This window comes from Rhinoraja longicauda, chromosome 9 (assembly GCF_053455715.1).
Source record: "Rhinoraja longicauda isolate Sanriku21f chromosome 9, sRhiLon1.1, whole genome shotgun sequence".
Lineage (NCBI taxonomy): Eukaryota > Metazoa > Chordata > Chondrichthyes > Rajiformes > Arhynchobatidae > Rhinoraja > Rhinoraja longicauda.
Window position 1 is genome coordinate 23177609 of NC_135961.1, and position 19507 is coordinate 23197115.

Consider the following 19507-nt stretch of genomic DNA (forward strand, 5'->3'; position numbering starts at 1 on the left):
AGGTTAAGTGGCTTTGGTGAGAAAGAGTGTAAATTGTCCGTGGTATATAGGATAGTGCAAGGGAACGGGGATCGCTGGTCGTTGTGGACTCAGTCGGGCGAAGGGCCTGTCTCCACGCTGTATCTTAAAACTAAACTAAACTGTACAAGTACCTAACAGGCAGATCCCATCTTGAGGATTGCATTCAGTTCTGCGAGCTGCACCACTGGGAAGTTTTATACAGTAAAACTCCAATAATCTGTCATCCTACTATGAAAAAATAATGGTGTGGCATCTGGCTCACCAGGTGCAGATTCTCAACCCCCTCAAACTCATCAGTGTCCTGGTTCCTTTAAACCCCTGAAAATTTATTACTTTGCCATCTAAAAGCTTATAAAAAAAAATGTTAAAGGATGTTGGACTATTCATTGGAATAATATCCATTAGTTGAAAATCTGCCAGTTTATTACTGCCAATGTCCTAAACATGCAGAAATAATGGAATTTTACTGTATACGTTTTGAAGTCAATATAGCATGGATTTAATAATAATAACTAAATTCCAAGGGGTTACATTTAAGGAGACGTTATGGAAGTTAGGGTTGTGTTTCTAGCAGTTTGGTTGGCTGATGGGTGATTTGATTGAACTGTTCAATTTATTAAAGTGAATATTAGTTGTAGAAGCCATTTGTGTTTATTAGCTGTCTTAGGACCAATCTTAGTCAAGATCGTTCACTCCACTCCTCCGTGAAGTGGTGACTAGAGGAGAGGATTTGAATGGGAAAGACCGAAGTTACCACAACATTGTAAGAATTTCCTCAGCCGGAGTAAATAAAGAAGAGCTGACCTCGGTGAGAGAAGATAAAATTAAGACCTGCCTCTATGAGTGAGACTGGAGCTTGTGAAGCGACTGGATGCAACAAGGATTGTTTATTGCAAAAACCTTGAAGCCAAAATCGACTGGACGGAACAGGGATTGTTTTATCTGGCAAGCCCGTACTGAATTGCACAGACGGACAGGGTCATTCCCTGCGCTGATCTGACTAACGGATTGAAAACTTCGAAAGCCAGTGAATACAGCATGAAGTTTTATTGGAAAAGCTGTTTTTCAGTTGTTTTGAAAAGCTGCCACTGAAAGCTTTGGAATGCGGAGAACAAAGAAGTGACCTTGAGCATCGCAAGATATCAGCTTGTTTTGAATTCCTTTGAAGAAACGACTTTACATCACACATCTTGAAGGGATAATGTACAAGTATGTCTAGCAAGATCTGACGTTCAGCCACAAGGTGGCGACATCGGAAAAGATTCTGAAAAGGTGGAAAAGAGGATTATCAAACACACCCAAAGGCTGGGAATTGCACTTTGAGAAGCATGAGACGGTGAAAAACAAAAGATGTAAACAAGCTGACAGGTTAAGGAAAGCCATGAAAGAGTTAATGAAATCAAGTGAAAATGTAAATAAAGTACGATCCAACTTGATTCTATTTAACCAGCTCATGGTTGAAATCGAAGAAGAATATGAAGCATTGATAGTTATCACTACCTGAAGATGAGCTTGAAAAGCAAAATCGATGGGTGCACCGAACAGTGGACGCTTTCAATAAGTTTACATAAGATTTTGCTGCGTTATGCAAGGTTGGTCATCAAACTACACATTCCATTGCCGAGAGTGCCAATTGAATGCAATGCAATTGAAGGGAATTGAATGCAATGATTTGGACGAGGGCATTGAATGCATCATCTCTAAGTTTGCGGATGACACGAAGCTGGGTGGCAGTGTTAGCTGCGAGGAGGATGCTAGGAGGCTGCAGAGTGACTTGGATAGATTAGGAGAGTGGGCAAATGCATGGCAGATGCAATATAATGTGGGTAAATGTGAGGTTATCCACTTTGGCGTCAAGAACAGGAAAGCAGAGTATTACCTGAATGGTGGCCAATTAGGAAAAGGGGAGATGCAACGTGACCTGGGTGTCATGGTGCACCAGTCATTGCAAGCAAGCATGCAGGTGCAGCAGGCAGTGAAGAAAGCGAATGGTATGTTAGCATTCATAGCAAGAGGATTTGAGTATAGGAGCAGGGAGGTTCTGCTGCAGTTGTACAGGGCCTTGGTGAGACCGCACCTGGAGTATTGTGTACAGTTTTGGTCTCCTAATCTGAGGAAAGACATTCTAGCCTTAGAGGGAGTACAGAGAAGGTTCACCAGATCGATCCCTGGGATGGCAGGACTTTCATATGAAGAAAGACTGGATAGACTAGGCTTGTACTGGCTGGAATTTAGAAGACTGAGGGGGGATCTTATTGAAACATATAAAATTCTTAAGGGGTTGGAGAGGCTAGATGCGGGAAGATTGTTCCCGATGTTGGGGAAGTCCAGAACCAGGGGTCACAGCGTAAGGATAAGGGGGAAGTCTTTTAGGACCGAGATGAGAAAACATTTCTTCACACAGAGTGGTGAGTCTGTGGAATTCTCTGCCACAGAAGGTAGTTGAGGCCAGTTCATTGGCTATATTTAAGAGGGAGTTAGATGTGCGTAAAGGGATCAGGGGGTATGGCGAGAAGGCAGGTACAGGTTATTGAGCTGGATGATCAGCCATGATCATATTGAATGGCGGTGCAGGCTCGAAGGGCCGAATGGCCTATTCCTGCACCTATTTTCTATGTTTCTAAACATAGCACACAAAGTAAGGAAATGTGTGTTTGGTAGATTATTTCTTTGTTGTAACAATGCTTCTTGGCAATAAATCTTATACCGTTGGAAAGCCTGTTTATTTCCCTTTTAAATGGTGCCACATTTGTATGGAACATGCATTTGTGGGATGAGCAGCAGAGCTGAGTATGTGGGTTGCGCCCATGAAAAATTTGCCAAATCTTCTCTGCCAATGCCAAACAGCTTATTCTGCCATTGACTCTTGTTCGGTGTTGTTTGGTGGATTGGATGATTGAAGTCTGAAGAAACAAGACATATTGGCAATTTAACAATTTATTCATTTAATAAACAGGAGCCTCAGTAGCGTGTGGAAGAACCATACACAGCCACAACAGCCTGGCACCTCCTCCTCATGCTGGTCGCCAGCCTGGTCACACACTGTTGTGGGATGGCATCCCATTCTTCAACCAGCATTTGTCGCAAGTCAGCCAATGTGGTTGTGTTGGTCACTCTGGCACGAACAACACGCCCAAGCTGATCCCACAAGTGTTCAATGGGGTTGAGGTCAGGACTGCTGGCAGGCCATTCCATCCTCTCCACTCCCAAATTCTGGAGGTAGTCTGAGAAACCCTGCTCTGTGGGGGCGAGCATTGTCATCTTGGAGGATAGAGTTCGGTCCCAGACTGTGGAGATATGGGATTGCCACTGGTTGCAGAATCTCATCTCGATATCTCTCTGCATTGAGATTGCCTCCAATGATGACAAGCCTCGTTTTTCCAGTGAGGGAGATGCCGCCCCACACAATCACACTGCCTCCACCAAAAGATGTTACTCTATCGGTGCAGCAATCAGCATAGTGTTCTCCGCGTCTTCTCCACAATTTGACCCTATGATCCAACTGCCGTAGGCAGAATCTGGACTCATCGCTGAACATAACGTTCCTCCACATGTACAGGTTCCAGTGCACGTGTTGCCGACACCAGCGCAAACGGGCCTGACGGTGAAGGGCAGTCATGGCAGGCCTCCTGGCAGCCCTATGAGACCGGAGATCGGCTGCGTGCAGTCTGTTCCGAATTGTCTGGGCAGAGAGCCGTCGGCCATATCGTCCTGCAAACCTTGACTGCAAATCTGTAGAAGACAGCCTACGGTTCCTAAGTGCTGACAGGGTGAGGAAACGGTCTTCTTCGGGTGTCGTCTTCTTGGGACGTCCACTTCGCGGCCTGTCTCTGACATCCCCCGTTATATGGAACTTGGCCTTCACTTTGGAGATGGTACTAGGGCTCACTCCAAATAATGCCCAAACTTGGTTTTGCGGAACACCAGCTTGAAGTTGCCCTACCGCACGGGCCCTATCCAGATCAGTCAAACGTGGCATGCCGATTCTTGGAGCAGACACCTACTGACCACTGTAGCAGGGCCCATGCTCACAGATGCTGCCAATCAGGTGCCAATCAGGCACCTGATTGTCAGCACCTAGGGGTACCAGAAGCTCAAAACAAGAGTCAATAGCAACAGCAGAATAAGTTGTTTGGCATTGGCAGAGAAGATTTGGCAAATTTTTCATGAGTGCAACCCACATACTCAGCTCTGCTGCTCATCCCACAAATGCATGTTCCTTACAAATGTGGCACCATTTAAAAGGGAAATAAACAGGCTTTCCAACGGTATAAGGTTTATTGCCAAGAAGCATTGTTACAACAAAGAAATAATCTACCAAACACAAATTTCCTTACTTTTTGTGCTATGTTTATATAACACAGTAGTGTAAACTGGGATGTCATTGAACCTGAAGACAGTGCTTCAAATGTCTCAAAATCTAAATTGAGCCTCAAATCACGTTCTTCATCATGTGCATCTTCAAGCTCTCTGCTCGTATAAAAGCTAAGGCAGATCTGGCCGTTCTCGAAGAACAGGTTGCCTTCATGAAAGGCAGGCATGAGATTGTGGCACAAGAAGAAGAATTGGAGGAAGAACAGAAGAAGGCAATTGGAAATGGAAGAACAGAAGAGAAAGCAATTGGAAATGGAGGAAGAACAGAATAGAAGATAATTGGAAATGAAGAACGGATGAGGAAGAAGGAAAAGCTGAGAAGACGGAAGGAACGATTGGAACTGGATGCTGAAATGGCAGCAACCAAGACAAGACTCATTGTACTTGATGCTATGAAAACAAGAAGCAGCTCAGTAATATCTGATGGGATGAATTCTTATTTGATAAAGGGAACTGCTCAAAGGGAAATATCAGCTAAATTTGAGTCACATGCAGCTGAATACTTGCCTGATAAAGAGCAACAGGCTGTTAGACCGAAACAAACAACTCTGGGACCATTTGCTAGAGCTCGTGATACGACCCATCTAACTCAACGCCTTCAAAGGCAAAGACTCATGAGCAAACGGGTGTGCAGGGACATGTTTGTTTTACCCCGACCACCCCCCTCCTGGACAGTATGATGGAAGCTGAGGTGATATGCATAACCTAATGCAGAGGCAAAATGATATCACTGCTCTTCTGGTTCAACAAAATCTTTCTTCTACTTTACCACCAAGCGATATTCCTATTTATGATGGCGATCCTTTCCAGTATGAAGTTTTCGTCAGGGCATTTGAGAGAGGAGTGGAAAGAAGACTAACGATAACAGTGACCGCTTACATTTTCTGGAGCAATATACAAAAGGTCAAGCAAGAGACTTAGTCCACAGCTGTCAGCATTTACCTTCAGCCCAGGGCTATCTTGAAGCCAGGAAGACCATAGACAATAGGTGCAGGAATAGGCCATTCGGCCCTTCGAGCCAGCACAACCATTCAACGTGATCATGGCTGATCATTCTCAATCAGAACCCCGTTCCTGCCTTCTCCCCATACCCCCTGACTCCGCTATCCTTAAGAGCTCTATCTAGCTCTCTCTTGAATGCATTCAGCCTCCACTGCCTTCTGTGGCAGTGAATTCCACAGATTTACAACTCTGACTGAAAAAGTTTTTCCTCATCTCCGTTCTAAATGGCCTACCCCTTATTCTTAAACTGTGGCCCCTTGTTCTGGACTCGCCCAACATTGGGAACATGTTTCCTGCCTCTGACGTGTCCAACCTCTTAATAATCTTATATGTTTCGATACGATCCCCTCTCATCATTCTAAATTCCAGTGTATACAAGCCTAGCCGCTCCAGTCTTTCAACATATGACAATCCCGCCATTCTGGGAATCAACCTAGTAAACCTACGCTGCACGCCCTCAATAGCAAGAATATCCTTCCTCAAATTTGTAGACCAAAACTGCATACAGTACTCCAGGTGCAGTCTCACTAGGGCCCTATACAACTGCAGAAGGACCTCTTTACTCCTATACTCAACTCCTCTTGTTATGAAGGCCAACATTCCATTGGCTTTCTTCACTGCCTGCTGTACCTGCATGCTTCCTTTCAGTGACTGATGCACTAGGACACCCAGATCTCGTTGTACGTCCCCTTTTCCTAACGACACCATTCAGATAATAATCTGCCTTCCTATTCTTACCACCAAAGTGGATAACTTTACACTTATCCACATTAAACTGCATCTGCCATGCATCCGCCCACTCACACAACCTGTCCAAGTCACCCTGCAACCTCATAGCATCTTCCTCACAGCTCACACTCCCACCCAGCTTTGTATCATCTGCAAATTTGCTAATGGTACTTTTAATCCCTTCATCCAAGTCATTAATGTATATTGTAAATAGCTGCGGTCCCAGCACCGAGCCTTGCGGTACCCCACTAGTCACTGCCTGCCATTCTGAAAGGGACCCATTTATCTCCACTCTTTGCAGAGCTACTTTAAGAGCATTTTGGCCGTGAACAGAAGATTGCCATTGCATATTTGGGCAAGGCATTGGTCTGGTCAGCGATCAGATTAGAAGATGTGAAAGCATTGCCAGCGTTCTCACTGTTCCTTGGAGGTTGTTGCAATGCAATGAAACATCTCGCCGAAATACAGGAAATGAATGACGCTTCCATTATGAAGGCTATCCTTCTAAAACTGCCTTACAAGCTCAGAGACAAGTGGAGAGATAAGGCATATAAGATACAGGGAAAGAAAGGATGTCGAGCTGGATTTCCGGACCTGGTAGGCCAGGTCAAGTGAAGATACTATCAGATCCACTTTTCGAGAACATTCAGGAATTTAAGCCAGTTGCAACTGACAAAGGCTCTACCTTCGCTAAGGTAAGAGAGAAGCCGCAAATGACCAGAAGCAGTTTTGCAATGACTGCAAAGTCTGTAGAAGCACAGGTACAAGAAAATCTAACAACAAAGGGAATGAAAGCCCACGTACCTAACACCAAGCCACAAGGTTCTTGTTTGTTCTATAACAAAGGTGGTCACACATTGGGGCGGTGTTGGCAGATCAAAAGTAAAGAGCATAAAGAAAGGATAGATTTCTTAAAGGAGAATGGAATCTGTTTTGGATGTTTGAAAATAGGTCACATGAGCAAAGATGGCAAGAGTTGTTTGGCTTGCGATGTGTGCAAAGAAGACCATCCTGAAATACTTCACATTAAACAAAAGGACAAAGAATAGAAACCAGAATATACAGAACAGAAGGTAAAGCTAAGTGCGTGTGATGCTGTTCTCTCATCTCAACCTTGTGGGCATATTGGGGCCGATGATGAAACCTGCATCTTTTCCATTGTACCACTACGGAAAGAGCCACAAGGGGAGTACAGTGTTGCAAACATACGGATTTTTTGATCATGGAAGTTCATCTACCTTCTGCACAGAAAGCTTGATGAGAAGGCTGAACATTTCTGGACCAAGAACCAAAATTCTCCTGCGTACCATGAACCAAGTGAAGCCTGTAACCAGTCGTCTTATTTCAGGCTTGGAAATATCTAGTCTGGTCGAAGACGATTTTATTCAACTATCGGATGTGTTCGCACATAAGACCATGCCTGTTTCTCAGTTAAACATTCCCAGACAAGAAGACTTGAAACAATGGCCTTACTTGAAGGATGTCAAGATTCCTGAAATAGACTCTGGCATTGACCTCGTGGAGACAAATGCTTCAAAGGTATTGGAATCTTGGGAGCTGGTCAACAGCCATGGAGATGGACCATACGCTGTGAAAACCCTACTGGGATGGGCCATCCATGGTCCCCTGAGAAGAGACCACGACAGCAGGGATGGAAATAGCCGCCCTGCTGCTGCTGTCAATTGAATATCAATTCCAAACCTAGAGGAGCTTCTGGTCAAGCTATACAATCACGACTTCAGTGAAGGAATCAGAAGAAATGTCCAGAGAAGAGGTAAAGTTCTTGGACTTTATGAATTGTTCAATAAGAATGACAGATGCAGTCCATGCTGATCCATTGGCTGGAAAATCTGGTCCTGAAAATACATGTCTGAGACCAGAGATGACTGAGACCAACTCTGAACTAATACCACATATTAAACTGACTGTGTATGATGAAGCAGTTGAGAGCTTTGTTTAGGATACTAATGTTAATCCATATCCACCGTATGTGGTGCTGGAGGAGAATGGATCGCTGTTGCATTCAGTTCAAGGAGCACCAGAAAATCGGGAATCTTCGGATAAAGAAATTATAGAACTGGAAACTTCAGGGATCCTGCACCAGAAAACCCAGCACACCTTGAAGACGTTTTAACCAAAGTAATTGCTGAAAAAACTAGTTCCACAGAGAACTCTACAGTTTTTGTCGATGTTAGAAAACTAAATGAATCCATCGCCGGCAAAACTGAAGATGACCATCCAGAAATCTGTTACAAATGGAACTACTCTGGATGGTGAACTCCTCCTAGTCACATACAAAGCCCTAAACGGGCTTGCCCCCCCCCCCCCCATATCAAAAATATTTTAACCCACCACTCTTATCTCCAGGTCCCTCAGGTCGGCCGACTTGGGGCTACTGACTATCCCGCGGTCTAGGCTTTAAGCTCAGGGGTGACCGCGCTTTTGTGGTTGCAGCTCCTAGACTGTGGAACAGCATCCCTCTCCCCATCAGAACTGCCCCCTCCATCGACTCCTTTAAGTCCAGGCTCAAAACCTATTTCTACTCCCTAGCGTTTGAGGCCCTCTGAGGGGGCACTGTGAACTGTTTATGTATGTGCTGTTATGTTTGTGTGCCATTGTATGTTCATTCTTAGTACCTGAACTGATGTACAGCACTTTGGTCAACGTGGGTTGTTTTTAAATGTGCTATACAAATAAAATTGACTTGACTTGACTTGATTTGTGCGCACAGTTCGATTTCAGACTAAGAGCAACATCTTGGAAACACCAATAACTAAGATATGCATGCTCCTAGAAGCTAATATCCGAGTACAGAAAGACTGGTGGCCTTTAAGATTGAAGAATCATTAAAGTAGATTAGATGCCAACATATAGTGCATGCTTTATTTTGATTATGTATGAAGTTTTTATGGCTCCTTTTAATGTTTATTGGTAATTGTTTTGTTATATACGTAGAACAATTAGGGGCTGGTGTGCAGGAGCCATTTGTGTTCTTTAGCTGTCTTAGCATATTATATTATTTTGTATCCTGCTGTATTATTTTTGGACACTTTGGGGTTGTTGTGAGATTAATACATATATGGGCATATATGGACTGGGAGGAGCCACACATCTGGTATGCAGAGACATGATGCGTCAGACACGAAGGAGCCATGGCTAGATACAGTTCTTATCAGATCTATGACGGGAGAAATAGTAATCTGTTCGTATCACTACTTCAATAAACGACTAATTAAACTGTAACGTAGTGAAGATCTCTCTGTTTGGCTGCGTGAAGAACGTTCACTCCCTCCGTGAAGTGGTGACTGGAGGAGAGGATTTGAGTGGGAAAGACCGAAGTTGCCTCAACATTAGTCTTGGATAGATGCTATTTCTGATTATTTGGGATGTCGAGGATTTGGGCATGTTCAAAATATTCAAGTTGGATCTTTTAAGCAGTAATGTTAGGAAATGCTCTTAAAATCAAACCTTATTTATTTTAAATTCTGAGCGTGGAAAATGTCCATGAACCAAAGGTGTTAAAGGGAATTTGGCAAAAAGGAGGAAAATGGATTTTGATTACATATTAATCATTATTTCAATGAATGATCAAAGAATAAATAGCTGTCTTCTGTTTTAATATTATTTGAAAGAATATTTAACCTCAGATGATGCTGAACATTTTTTTTACATTTTGTCTTGATGATTTGTGCAATATTCTCTGTAAAATTAAATTATTTGTTTCAATGATACATCCACAAATTAGACATTTGTCGTTTATGAAAGTAAAAAGAGTGCAGGAAATTGTTGCGTCAGGCAGTAGATTGAAAGTCATAGGCCAAACATGCAAATGTTCACAAAGGTTGGAAATAGGAAACTTAAATTAATTTTCAATTCTGAGTGAAAGCTGTAAATGACAAATGAGTGAATGAGCTGAAGGCAAGGATATAATTCACCCAGTCATAGAAAAACGCAGTACAAAAACAGTTCCTTCTACCCACCAATTCTGTGCCGGCCATCAACTACCCATTTCCAATCATCCCATTTTATTCTCCCCACATTCGCACCAGCACCCTTTATCTATGCATTAAAAGCAATTTACACAACTTTGGAATGAAACGGGAAGCTGGAGATTCAGATTTCACCTACACAGTCACAAGGCGAATGCAAACACCAAACAGATAGCACCCAAGATCAGGATTGAACCAAAATCTCTGGCATGGTGAGGTAGTAACTCTTCTAGCTGTGCGACAGTGTCACCCACTATCTGTCAGGTACTCTGCTCAGCTATTATACACTCAGCTCAATAGACCTGCTATCACTCTATGCTTTGGTCTAATATAAATCCTGAATCCTCAACCCTCTGTACGTAGATATAGTACATTTAAAGCTTCTAAAACATGGACCAGTCTTGTGACAGAATAGGTTATTTTGGTCGACCATGTTTGCATCAACTTGTCAATCTAATAAATACCATCATAACTGGATTTGAGACATTTGTGAGAGGGAATTTATATTGCAAACCAATTTACTAAAGAAAACTGGAATAAGGTTTCTAACTGACTTGGCGAATTTTGAAACACACTATTTCATTCCATGCAAATTGAACACGTGTTTTATCATCTCACTTATTCAAGGTGATTTTTATTTCAGGATTGCATGTGCTCTTGAGCAAAACAGAAGTGGCGTACAGGTTTCCAGAATTATTGCCGCTTGTGAGTATGATTATTTTAAGTTCTAAAATTACAATTATTTTCAAGTTCCCTGCTTGGGTACTTTGGTACCTAGCCAGCACCCAAAGGTCTAATCTACCATTTCTGAGATATTCAGACTGAAAAGGTCACAGTGCTGGAGTAACTCGCATGAATTGGTGACATTTTGTGATGGGACCCTTCAGTCTGAAGAAGACATGAAACTTCATCTATGGTTCTCCAGATATTCTGCCCGACCTGCTGAGTTACTCCAGCACTTTTTTTTTTGGCAACCAGCATCTGCAGTTCCTTGTGTCTCCATATTCAAATTTAAAGTTGTTTCTAACATAGCTTTTCCCTTGGGTTAAACTAAATTAGAGTCAATGTCATTTTTATATATTCTTTAGTTTTAAAAGTAAGTTTGTAGATTTTGATTACATTTCAATTCATAAATAATGAATTTTATTTATTATAAATAAATCTCTGGATATTTTGCCATATTGCTGGAGAGTAAGAATAGAAAATACAGCGGCAATGGATGTTCACTTAATGTTTTTCTGATGAGTATTGTGTAAAAAAAAATCACTGGGAGAGTGAAAACAGAAAATGCTGAAAATATCCAGCTGGTCAGGTCACATTCCTATGAAGAGGAATGTAATGTTCTGGGGCATTGACCATTTGCTCTCTGATCCCAAACATTTAGACTTCTGCCAAGGCCTTTATTTCATTTTCTACATTCCCATCTCAATTAACTTTGAACCTAATCTCTTGATGAGCTCTTTTCTTTTCATTTATCTTCATCTCAAGCACCAGATGTTTTCCTTCTTCCTTCAGAATCCTTGATGTATGTGAATCTCTTTCTCTGGCTTTTTGCCCTTTGTTGTGGTATTCATTATTGCTGTGGTATTGTCCATCATTTTTTTTACATTCGTGCTTTCTGAACATTAAGCATTCTGCACAATAATGGTTAACCCCCAACACTGCAATCTAGATTGTTGACAGGACAGTTTTTCTTGGGCATCCTGACCTTAAGTTCTGATGAGAGGTCATAAACCTGAAATATTCATTTGTTTCTCTTTGCATGGATGCAGCTTAACATGCTGGATATTTCCTCCATCTTGTATTTTTATTTCAGATTTGCAGCATTTGGCAGGCTTTTTTGATTCCACAGAGTATGTGGCAGGATATCATGATCAGGACTTGAGACATTTTCCTACTGATTTGCACCAGAAAATACTAACATGCTGAGGCCATTTGTAATGACCTGTTGCTGCTGTAGTTGCGATTCACGTTTCATTTTAAACATCCTGGATATTAAATTGGGAACCTTCTATGCCACAATTCATTCATAACATATCAGTGCAACTACTTGACATGCAAAGGATGTGTGTAGATTGTTCTTCGAGTTCAGTAAATAATTCATAAAGTAAAATTTTACCAAGCCAGAGAAATAGTTACAGGAGTCAGCCATCCTGCCATTCAACAAGATCTTGGCTAAGTTTCCCTGCAAGAGAAACATCATCAATTCTTTCAAGACTTAATATTTTTATTTTTCAGCGAGATCACCTCTCCGTTTTTCTGTACTCTAAAATATTACTTTTCCCCAGCAGAGAAACTGCGTCCTTAATAATTCCTCATAATATAATCTTCTCCATATTCTTCAACCATCCCCACCAATCCCAATAATCAATCTATTTCTTTGCACTTTGTTAAAGGCAAACCCTTGATACCCTTGGGTAGCGGCACCAAAAAATGCATGGTTCTACTGGTGTGCTTTCTCAGAGGTCCTACACAAGTACAGTAAGACTTCATTATTCGTATACTCCAATCATTAGTAATAAAGACAAACCATTGACTTTCCAGATTAGCTATTGAACCTATGTTAAATTTCTGTAATTTTGTATATAAGAATACAAACCCCATTGAATGTTAATCTTTGTCAGTTAACACCATTTCAATAATATTCTATTACTCATTTTCCTATTCATATAGATAATGTTATATTTTTCAGCATTATGTTTTGTTTCCATTTGCTACATTACTGACTAAATCCAGAATTGTTTTTCACTTTATTTTTGACATTTTGCAATTTAATCTTTCACTTTGCCTAAAATCACCAACAAACTTGAATATACTCGATCCCTATTATTTTTATGTGTGAGTATCTGTATTTTGATGTTTCAAAATCTCCGGATTTCATGACTGATTCAATTTGTGTATTTGCTCCCACTTTCAATGATATCCGCTGATTCTTTCCCACCGAACTCATGTTCTTTCCTGGCCAAGAGTAGATGCCCTTAAAACCAATACATGGACAATAGTTGGGGCTCATAGCTACAGATAATTGCATAGACTACCACATAGCTTTCCTGCTTTCCCGGTTGAACTACCTTATTCTGCTCTGGAATCCTCTTGCTCTCCTTTCTTTGTTGATATCAATTGTTATTGCATGTGTTTCACTTCATTTTAATCAGCAGAAATCTGTAAAGACATTCCCTTCAGCTGTCAGTTGCTTGCACTTCCAGTATTGAAATTTTGATTTTGCTTCAATTACCCACAGAGCGAGTTGAGCCCACCACTGCTCATAGAACATCCACTTCACTGTATGGTACTTTGTGCACAAGTTCATGCTGGAATGTGGAGGAGAAATGGATTTTCCTTAGTCAATCAGGTAAATATCAATAATATTTATATTATTTTTTCTAAATAACATGTAGAATATTTAGCAATAAAGCTAGAATAAACAAGTGTTTCTTTTGGTCGGACTTAGTCTACTTCACTGTTTTGAGTCACCTGTTCTTATGCATTTATACTAATGATACACGTATGAATGTCATTTCAGACTATCCATTGTAGCAAAAGTTTTTATGAAATGCCTTGGATGTTTTTCAGCCTTCACACAGGATATAGCTTTTTGCTGCTTTAAACGCATACTCTTTCTAAAGGAGGAAATACATTTGTATAATGATAAGTGTGATATTAATTGTCCAATTTTGACATTTCACATTTGGCTGTGTGGCCATTATCATAAACATACATTTGCATCACAAATTTATAATTCAAAATGTCATGGTTTATTGCATGTTTCTTGAGTGGGTTGCAAATTATTTTCTTTTAACAATTGAATATATGCAAAATTCAATGAATGGAAAGGGTTTCTGTCGTTGCCAGATATTTCTTGCAATAGATTGAAGTGAAGCATGTAACATTAACAATATGAAATGGCAGCATAAAGTTAACCAGTCTTCACGCTCTGCTGAAGGCTTTATTGTGTGTGCATCTGTGAGCATTTATGGACTCGAGCCGTTGTTGTACATCAATCAACTAAAGCAAATTTGAGAGTTTTACATGCTCTTCATGAATAGAAATACATTTCACATCTTTTTGTATTTATGATCATCATGTTAAAGAAGATAAATTTGTTTTGTCCCTGTGGGCTCGTCGTCTTAATCCCATCCATCACCTGATTCCTTCTGTTAACCTGTGTGACAATCTCAATTGTATATAATCTGTGGATCAAAGCACACCACCTCTTCTGTCACCTTCTTTAATTACCGTAATCTTGATCCATGTGCATTATCTAGCTGCAGTACCTTCAGAATCCGTGAACTTGTTCACAGAGATCCTTCTTTTTCTCAGGTTCTATGATATCTAGCCGATTAGCCTTATTTAGTCCTTGAAAAATATCTCTCATCACGTATTTTGTGATAAGTTCCATCTGCAGTTTCTCTGCTCACTTTGCATACTCATCAATTGTTCTGTAACCAAGGACTACTCTCCTCACTATCAGCCACACTAATTTTCACATTATCTGTGAACTCGCTAATTATACCTCCTTAATTCACATCTAGATCATTATTGTGTATAACAACAGCAAGGGTCCCAGTACCATTGCCTGTGGTACAACACTGGTCACAGGCTTCCAATTGCAAAATCAACCCTTCACCATCACTGTACAGAAACACAATAATCCATAATCATTCGGATTATGGATACCATCTCTGTCTCCGGTCATCCAGCAAAATTGCACTGGATCCCAGGAGCTCCTTTGGATGAATCTCCCATATTGAACCTTTATAAAAGCCTCCAAATCCATGTGGACTAGATTAGCCTTATTACCCTCATCAACATATTTTTAAGATTAAATACCTGCATAAATGTTTCTATTGTGCTGAAAGATATTAGTGCTTTTTGATTTTACTCAGTTTTTCTTCCACTGTAATAATAAAGGAATCTTGAAGCATCCTGGTATCTAGCTTCAGATCGTGGCACATTTTCCCCCGTGCCTCCTGTTAAGCAATCATGGTTTCTGCCAACACCTGTCCGATGTTGAATTGAAGTTCTCTACCTGGTCAAAATTTTTAGATTTCAGATTTACATTTTGTTAATGATTTGAATTAACCTGTATCTTTGTTACATATTCACTGAAGTGTTAAATTCAGTGACATTTTCTCATAAAAGTTAAATTGTACATGGTTTCTGTTACCTGTCACTCCTTTTTTTTCTCATTGTCTCTTGTTCCTGCTTTTTTTGGCTTCAAGCATTTTATTTCCATTTTATGTAAAATGTAAGAATATATGTCTACATGTAGTTCTGCTATCATGCGATGGTTGCATTCCTAAAAAAATCTCACGCTATAGAAATTTACGTTATACAAAACTCTTGCGCCAAAAAGGGAATTTGGGCTAAAGGGTTTCAGATTCGCAATAACAAAGTTATGTCACCTGCAAGATTCTCAAAAAATAAGGATCTTTCTATTAGCTGCAAATTTACTTTTGCCACTGCAAGTTAAAAATATTGAAGGCAGTATGTTCAATTTTTTAACAATGCATCATTGCACAAGTGTCAATAGAAGTGATGCTTGTCAATTTCAATGACCACCCATGGAGAACAGTGCTTTAAAGAGACGATGGTCTCTGATTACTGCAGGGAGGTTGCATAAAACCAGTTTCTTTTTTCTAGTTTTTTTTCAAAATGGCCATTTCTGTTTGCCAGTTTCCGAAGTAACTTTTAAATGGTTCTCTGGTATCCGATAGAAATTGCATTCCAACCAATTCTGCCTGCATAATACAAATACTGTGTTTGTGTTTGAAGCTGCTGTCTCAATTCTAATTGTATAGTGTTAATAGCAAGTAGTATGTAATAGGAAAAGAAATGGCAGTGTCTCATAGGAAAGATTCTCTATTTTGTACATATAGGAAGGAAAATGTAGTTTTTCTTTCCTTAGTTTATTTTGTAAAGATATAAAATACTGCTGTTTTTCTCAAAGGTTTTCACTTCACAATGCTTCGCTTTCTTTCCTTCCTACCAGATCTACTATTATCACAATGTAAAATGCAGAGTTGAAATGTATGACAAAGACTTAATAATGCTCCAGGTAAGCTCAATTTCAGCTGAATATCTGCATTCATTGTTTAAAAATAATATGTAAAATTTTAAAGTGAGAATTAAAAAGAAATTTTTGGTCTTTACCTCCCCCTTGATGGCATTAATGTATTTCCATGGAGCTTGAAATCGAATAGAGGTTTAAATTCAGTCAATAGTCAAGTTTATTTGTCACGTACACATAAATGTGCAGTGAAATGAAAGATTACCCACAGTCCAACAATAACAATAAAAATAAGTAATAACACACACAATCATAAACCAACACCAAACAAAAAGAAACATCCATCCCAGTGAGTCTCCTCCAGGATCTTGCCTTGTGAGCCTGTCCTGTCCTTCTCCATAACTATTTTAAAACTAATAGAAATTGGTCAGTTGTCCCAGAGTGCCCCCTCTCTGCCGCTTCAGTCACTCACACTACCTTGTTCCCTAAGAGGAAGTCCGGTGTTGTGTCCTCTCTAGCGGGGCCCTCTATACATTAATCAAAGAAGATTTCTTGAACGAATTCCACCCTGATCAAAAAGCCAACTCTTCCACCTCTCTTGCCAGCACCTCTATCACACAGGAATAACTGGTTTGAGAACAGAATTGACATTATGAAACTGTTTCTTTTAAAAAACTGTTTTACAGGCAGGAGCATCTATGATGGATCCGAATCATTTTCTCATGATTGTCCTTTGTCGATTTGAGCTCTTCCATATATTTAACAATCCTCACTATGGAAAAAGATTCAGCTCTGAACACACCAACAAGGTGAAGTAGGAAATGCATGATTTTTAAAAGAACTGTCTTTTCTCCCTCAATCAATTTCAATTCAATTGTACTTTATTGTTATTTGAACCTAGGTTTAGTGACATTTCTTTTGCATACAATTCAGTAAAAATTTTACCATACATAGGAACAATCATACTTAAGTGCAAGAGTGTATGAATCGTAACCTGCACTGTGCCAATGCTCTGTTACCCTGTGCCGCTGCAGGTCATGCTCTCGGCCTTCGGAGCGGTGCCCGATCCAATCGAGCCCCAGACTTATTCCACCAACACATCAGCCTGGACACATTAACCCACAAACATGCCGCCCCTCACCTCACATGACCACCACTCGGCCTCTGTGCCCCCGCCGCCGACCTTGGAACATCGAAAGCGCTGCCAATGGTGCGGGAGATGAGTCCCCAGCCAGCTCACTGGCAGCGTTCTTTTCCTCCATTTGTCACTGCAGACATCTTGAAGGAGTGCCCTCTGTCAAACAACTGCGCCTCTTTTAGGTGCAGCAAATGGCATCGGGTATGTAGGGCAGCACGCCGATCCTCTGATCCATGCTGAATCCTCTGATACAGCTGCAGGATGTCCTCCTGAGTGACTGAGGGCTCTCTTGTCTCCATCTCCTCTCCATCTTGAAGCTCTCTTAACAGTCTCGCTGAGCAATTGCTTCTCCCTCTTTGTTTTCCTCAGTGCCCATTCCTGTTGCCTCCTCTGGGCTTTAGTCTTTTCCACCGCTCTCTCTCCCGCCGTCAAAATACCAATTTCTCATTTGATTTTTACATTATTAAATTTAATTGTGTCAATTTATAAATTACGCTGTTAATTATTCTGCATTAACATTTCATTTTTAGGATGTTCTACAACAAAACAATATTCTAATTGAAGAAATGCTTCACCTGATCATGATGGTAGTTGGTAAGGCATTGTCAACTGTCATGTTTATGGATTATTTCTCTAGATATTTTAACTCATCACTGATTAAAGTTACCTTGTCAGTGGCGGGAGGAATAATCTGGACCTGTCCATCTTCTGTTATATAATATTGCACATCTAAAAGGAATGCAGAAATACTGCATGCCTTCCCCTTCAGGGAATAGTATCCAGCTTGAAATAACAAGAAGATGTGAATTGATGTTGTATTTTTTAAACTATTTAGTATTTGCTATCTTACCATTTTTATCTATTTATTTTGTTGGGGTTCAGGAGAGCGATATACTGCAGGAGTTGGCCAAGTGTCACCTGAAGATGAAATCAAACGTGAAATTGTCCATCAGCTATGCATAAGACCAATGGCACATAGTGAGCTGGTCAAAGCTTTGCCAGAAGATGTGAGTCTACTGTGTTTTCAGAAATTGGCTTTTATGGCCCATTAACAGCAAGATTATGTAGATGTGGGAGCTCTATTGGAACTGTCAATCTTGACGTTAGTGTAAATAGAGTACAGAAGTGAAGCTCTCCATCATTTTTGTCCTCCTGCACTGTTCAAATTATGCTTAATATAAGCTTGAAGAGCTCAGAAATTTAATACAAAGTGGTAAGCCATAAGGATATTAGATATTGAGAAATTAATATTTTGTGTTACCAGAATGCAAGCTATCCTAATTAGGATTGGTGTTCTGAATTACCAAAAAGATATTCATGTATTACTCCTATTTTTGTTTATTGCTGACAATGATCAGTTTCCTAAATGGAGGTTCATATTTCTTAGGAGAACAGAGAAACTGGAATGGAGAAGGTCATTGAATCTGTAGCTTATTTCAAGTAAGTTTCATTCTTAATGTAAAATATTGGTAGAGATATGGAGCTTTAATGCCTATCAAAACACAAATATATTTATTTTTCCATCACAGGAAACCAGGTTTAACAGGAAGAGGCCTTTATGAGCTAAAACGTGAATGTGCCAAGGAATTTAACGTTTTCTTTTACCATTATTCCAGGGCTGATCAATCTAAGGTAAGTCTTATATAATTGGAAATTAGGTGTATATCTATCTGAACTTCAACTATAATACATCAGTTGGCAAAGTTAAACTGTGATAAATAAGTTGTGCTCGCTTGCCCTTTCTGTCCCCTCCATTCTTCTACCCCCATCCTGTTGCCTAGTCTTCACTTTTTTTAAACTGTGTGATCTAAATAAAGAACTCGTATATCATTGAGATATATGTAAATGATTTGGACATAAATTAGATGTGGTGGTTAGTAAGTTTGTAGACAACACCAAGATTGATGATGTTGCAGTCTGTGAGGGAGGCTGTCACAGTAAACAGTGGGAAATAGATCAGTGACAGAAATGATATAGTTTAATCCAAGCAAATGTGAGGTGTTGCACTTTGGGAGGTCGAATGTAAGGAGAAAGTATACAGTTAATGCCAAGACCCTGATCAGCATTAATATCCACAGCAATTTTGGGGTCCAAATCCATAGCTTTTTCAAAGTGGCAACACAAGTAGATAAAGTGGTAAAGAAGGCATTTGTTATGTTTGAAACATAGAAAATAGGTGCAGGAGGAGGCCATTTGGCCCTTCGAGTTTGCCTTCAATAAACGGGACATTGAATATAAGGGGCA

The 19507-nt window shown here is 40.3% G+C and overlaps 1 protein-coding gene across 3 annotated transcripts in view; it reads left to right on the plus strand.

The window, feature by feature from the left end:
- ubr2 (ubiquitin protein ligase E3 component n-recognin 2) overlaps positions 1-19507 on the plus strand; it is a 109473-nt gene that overhangs the window by 45585 nt on the left and 44381 nt on the right. For all 3 annotated transcript variants that reach the window (XM_078404964.1, XM_078404963.1, XM_078404965.1), the window contains exons 16-23: positions 10759-10820; positions 13357-13467; positions 16108-16173; positions 16812-16934; positions 17794-17857; positions 18146-18270; positions 18651-18703; positions 18793-18895. In XM_078404964.1, the coding sequence (XP_078261090.1) occupies positions 10759-10820; positions 13357-13467; positions 16108-16173; positions 16812-16934; positions 17794-17857; positions 18146-18270; positions 18651-18703; positions 18793-18895 (707 nt within the window). The remainder of the gene's footprint in view (positions 1-10758; positions 10821-13356; positions 13468-16107; positions 16174-16811; positions 16935-17793; positions 17858-18145; positions 18271-18650; positions 18704-18792; positions 18896-19507) is intronic.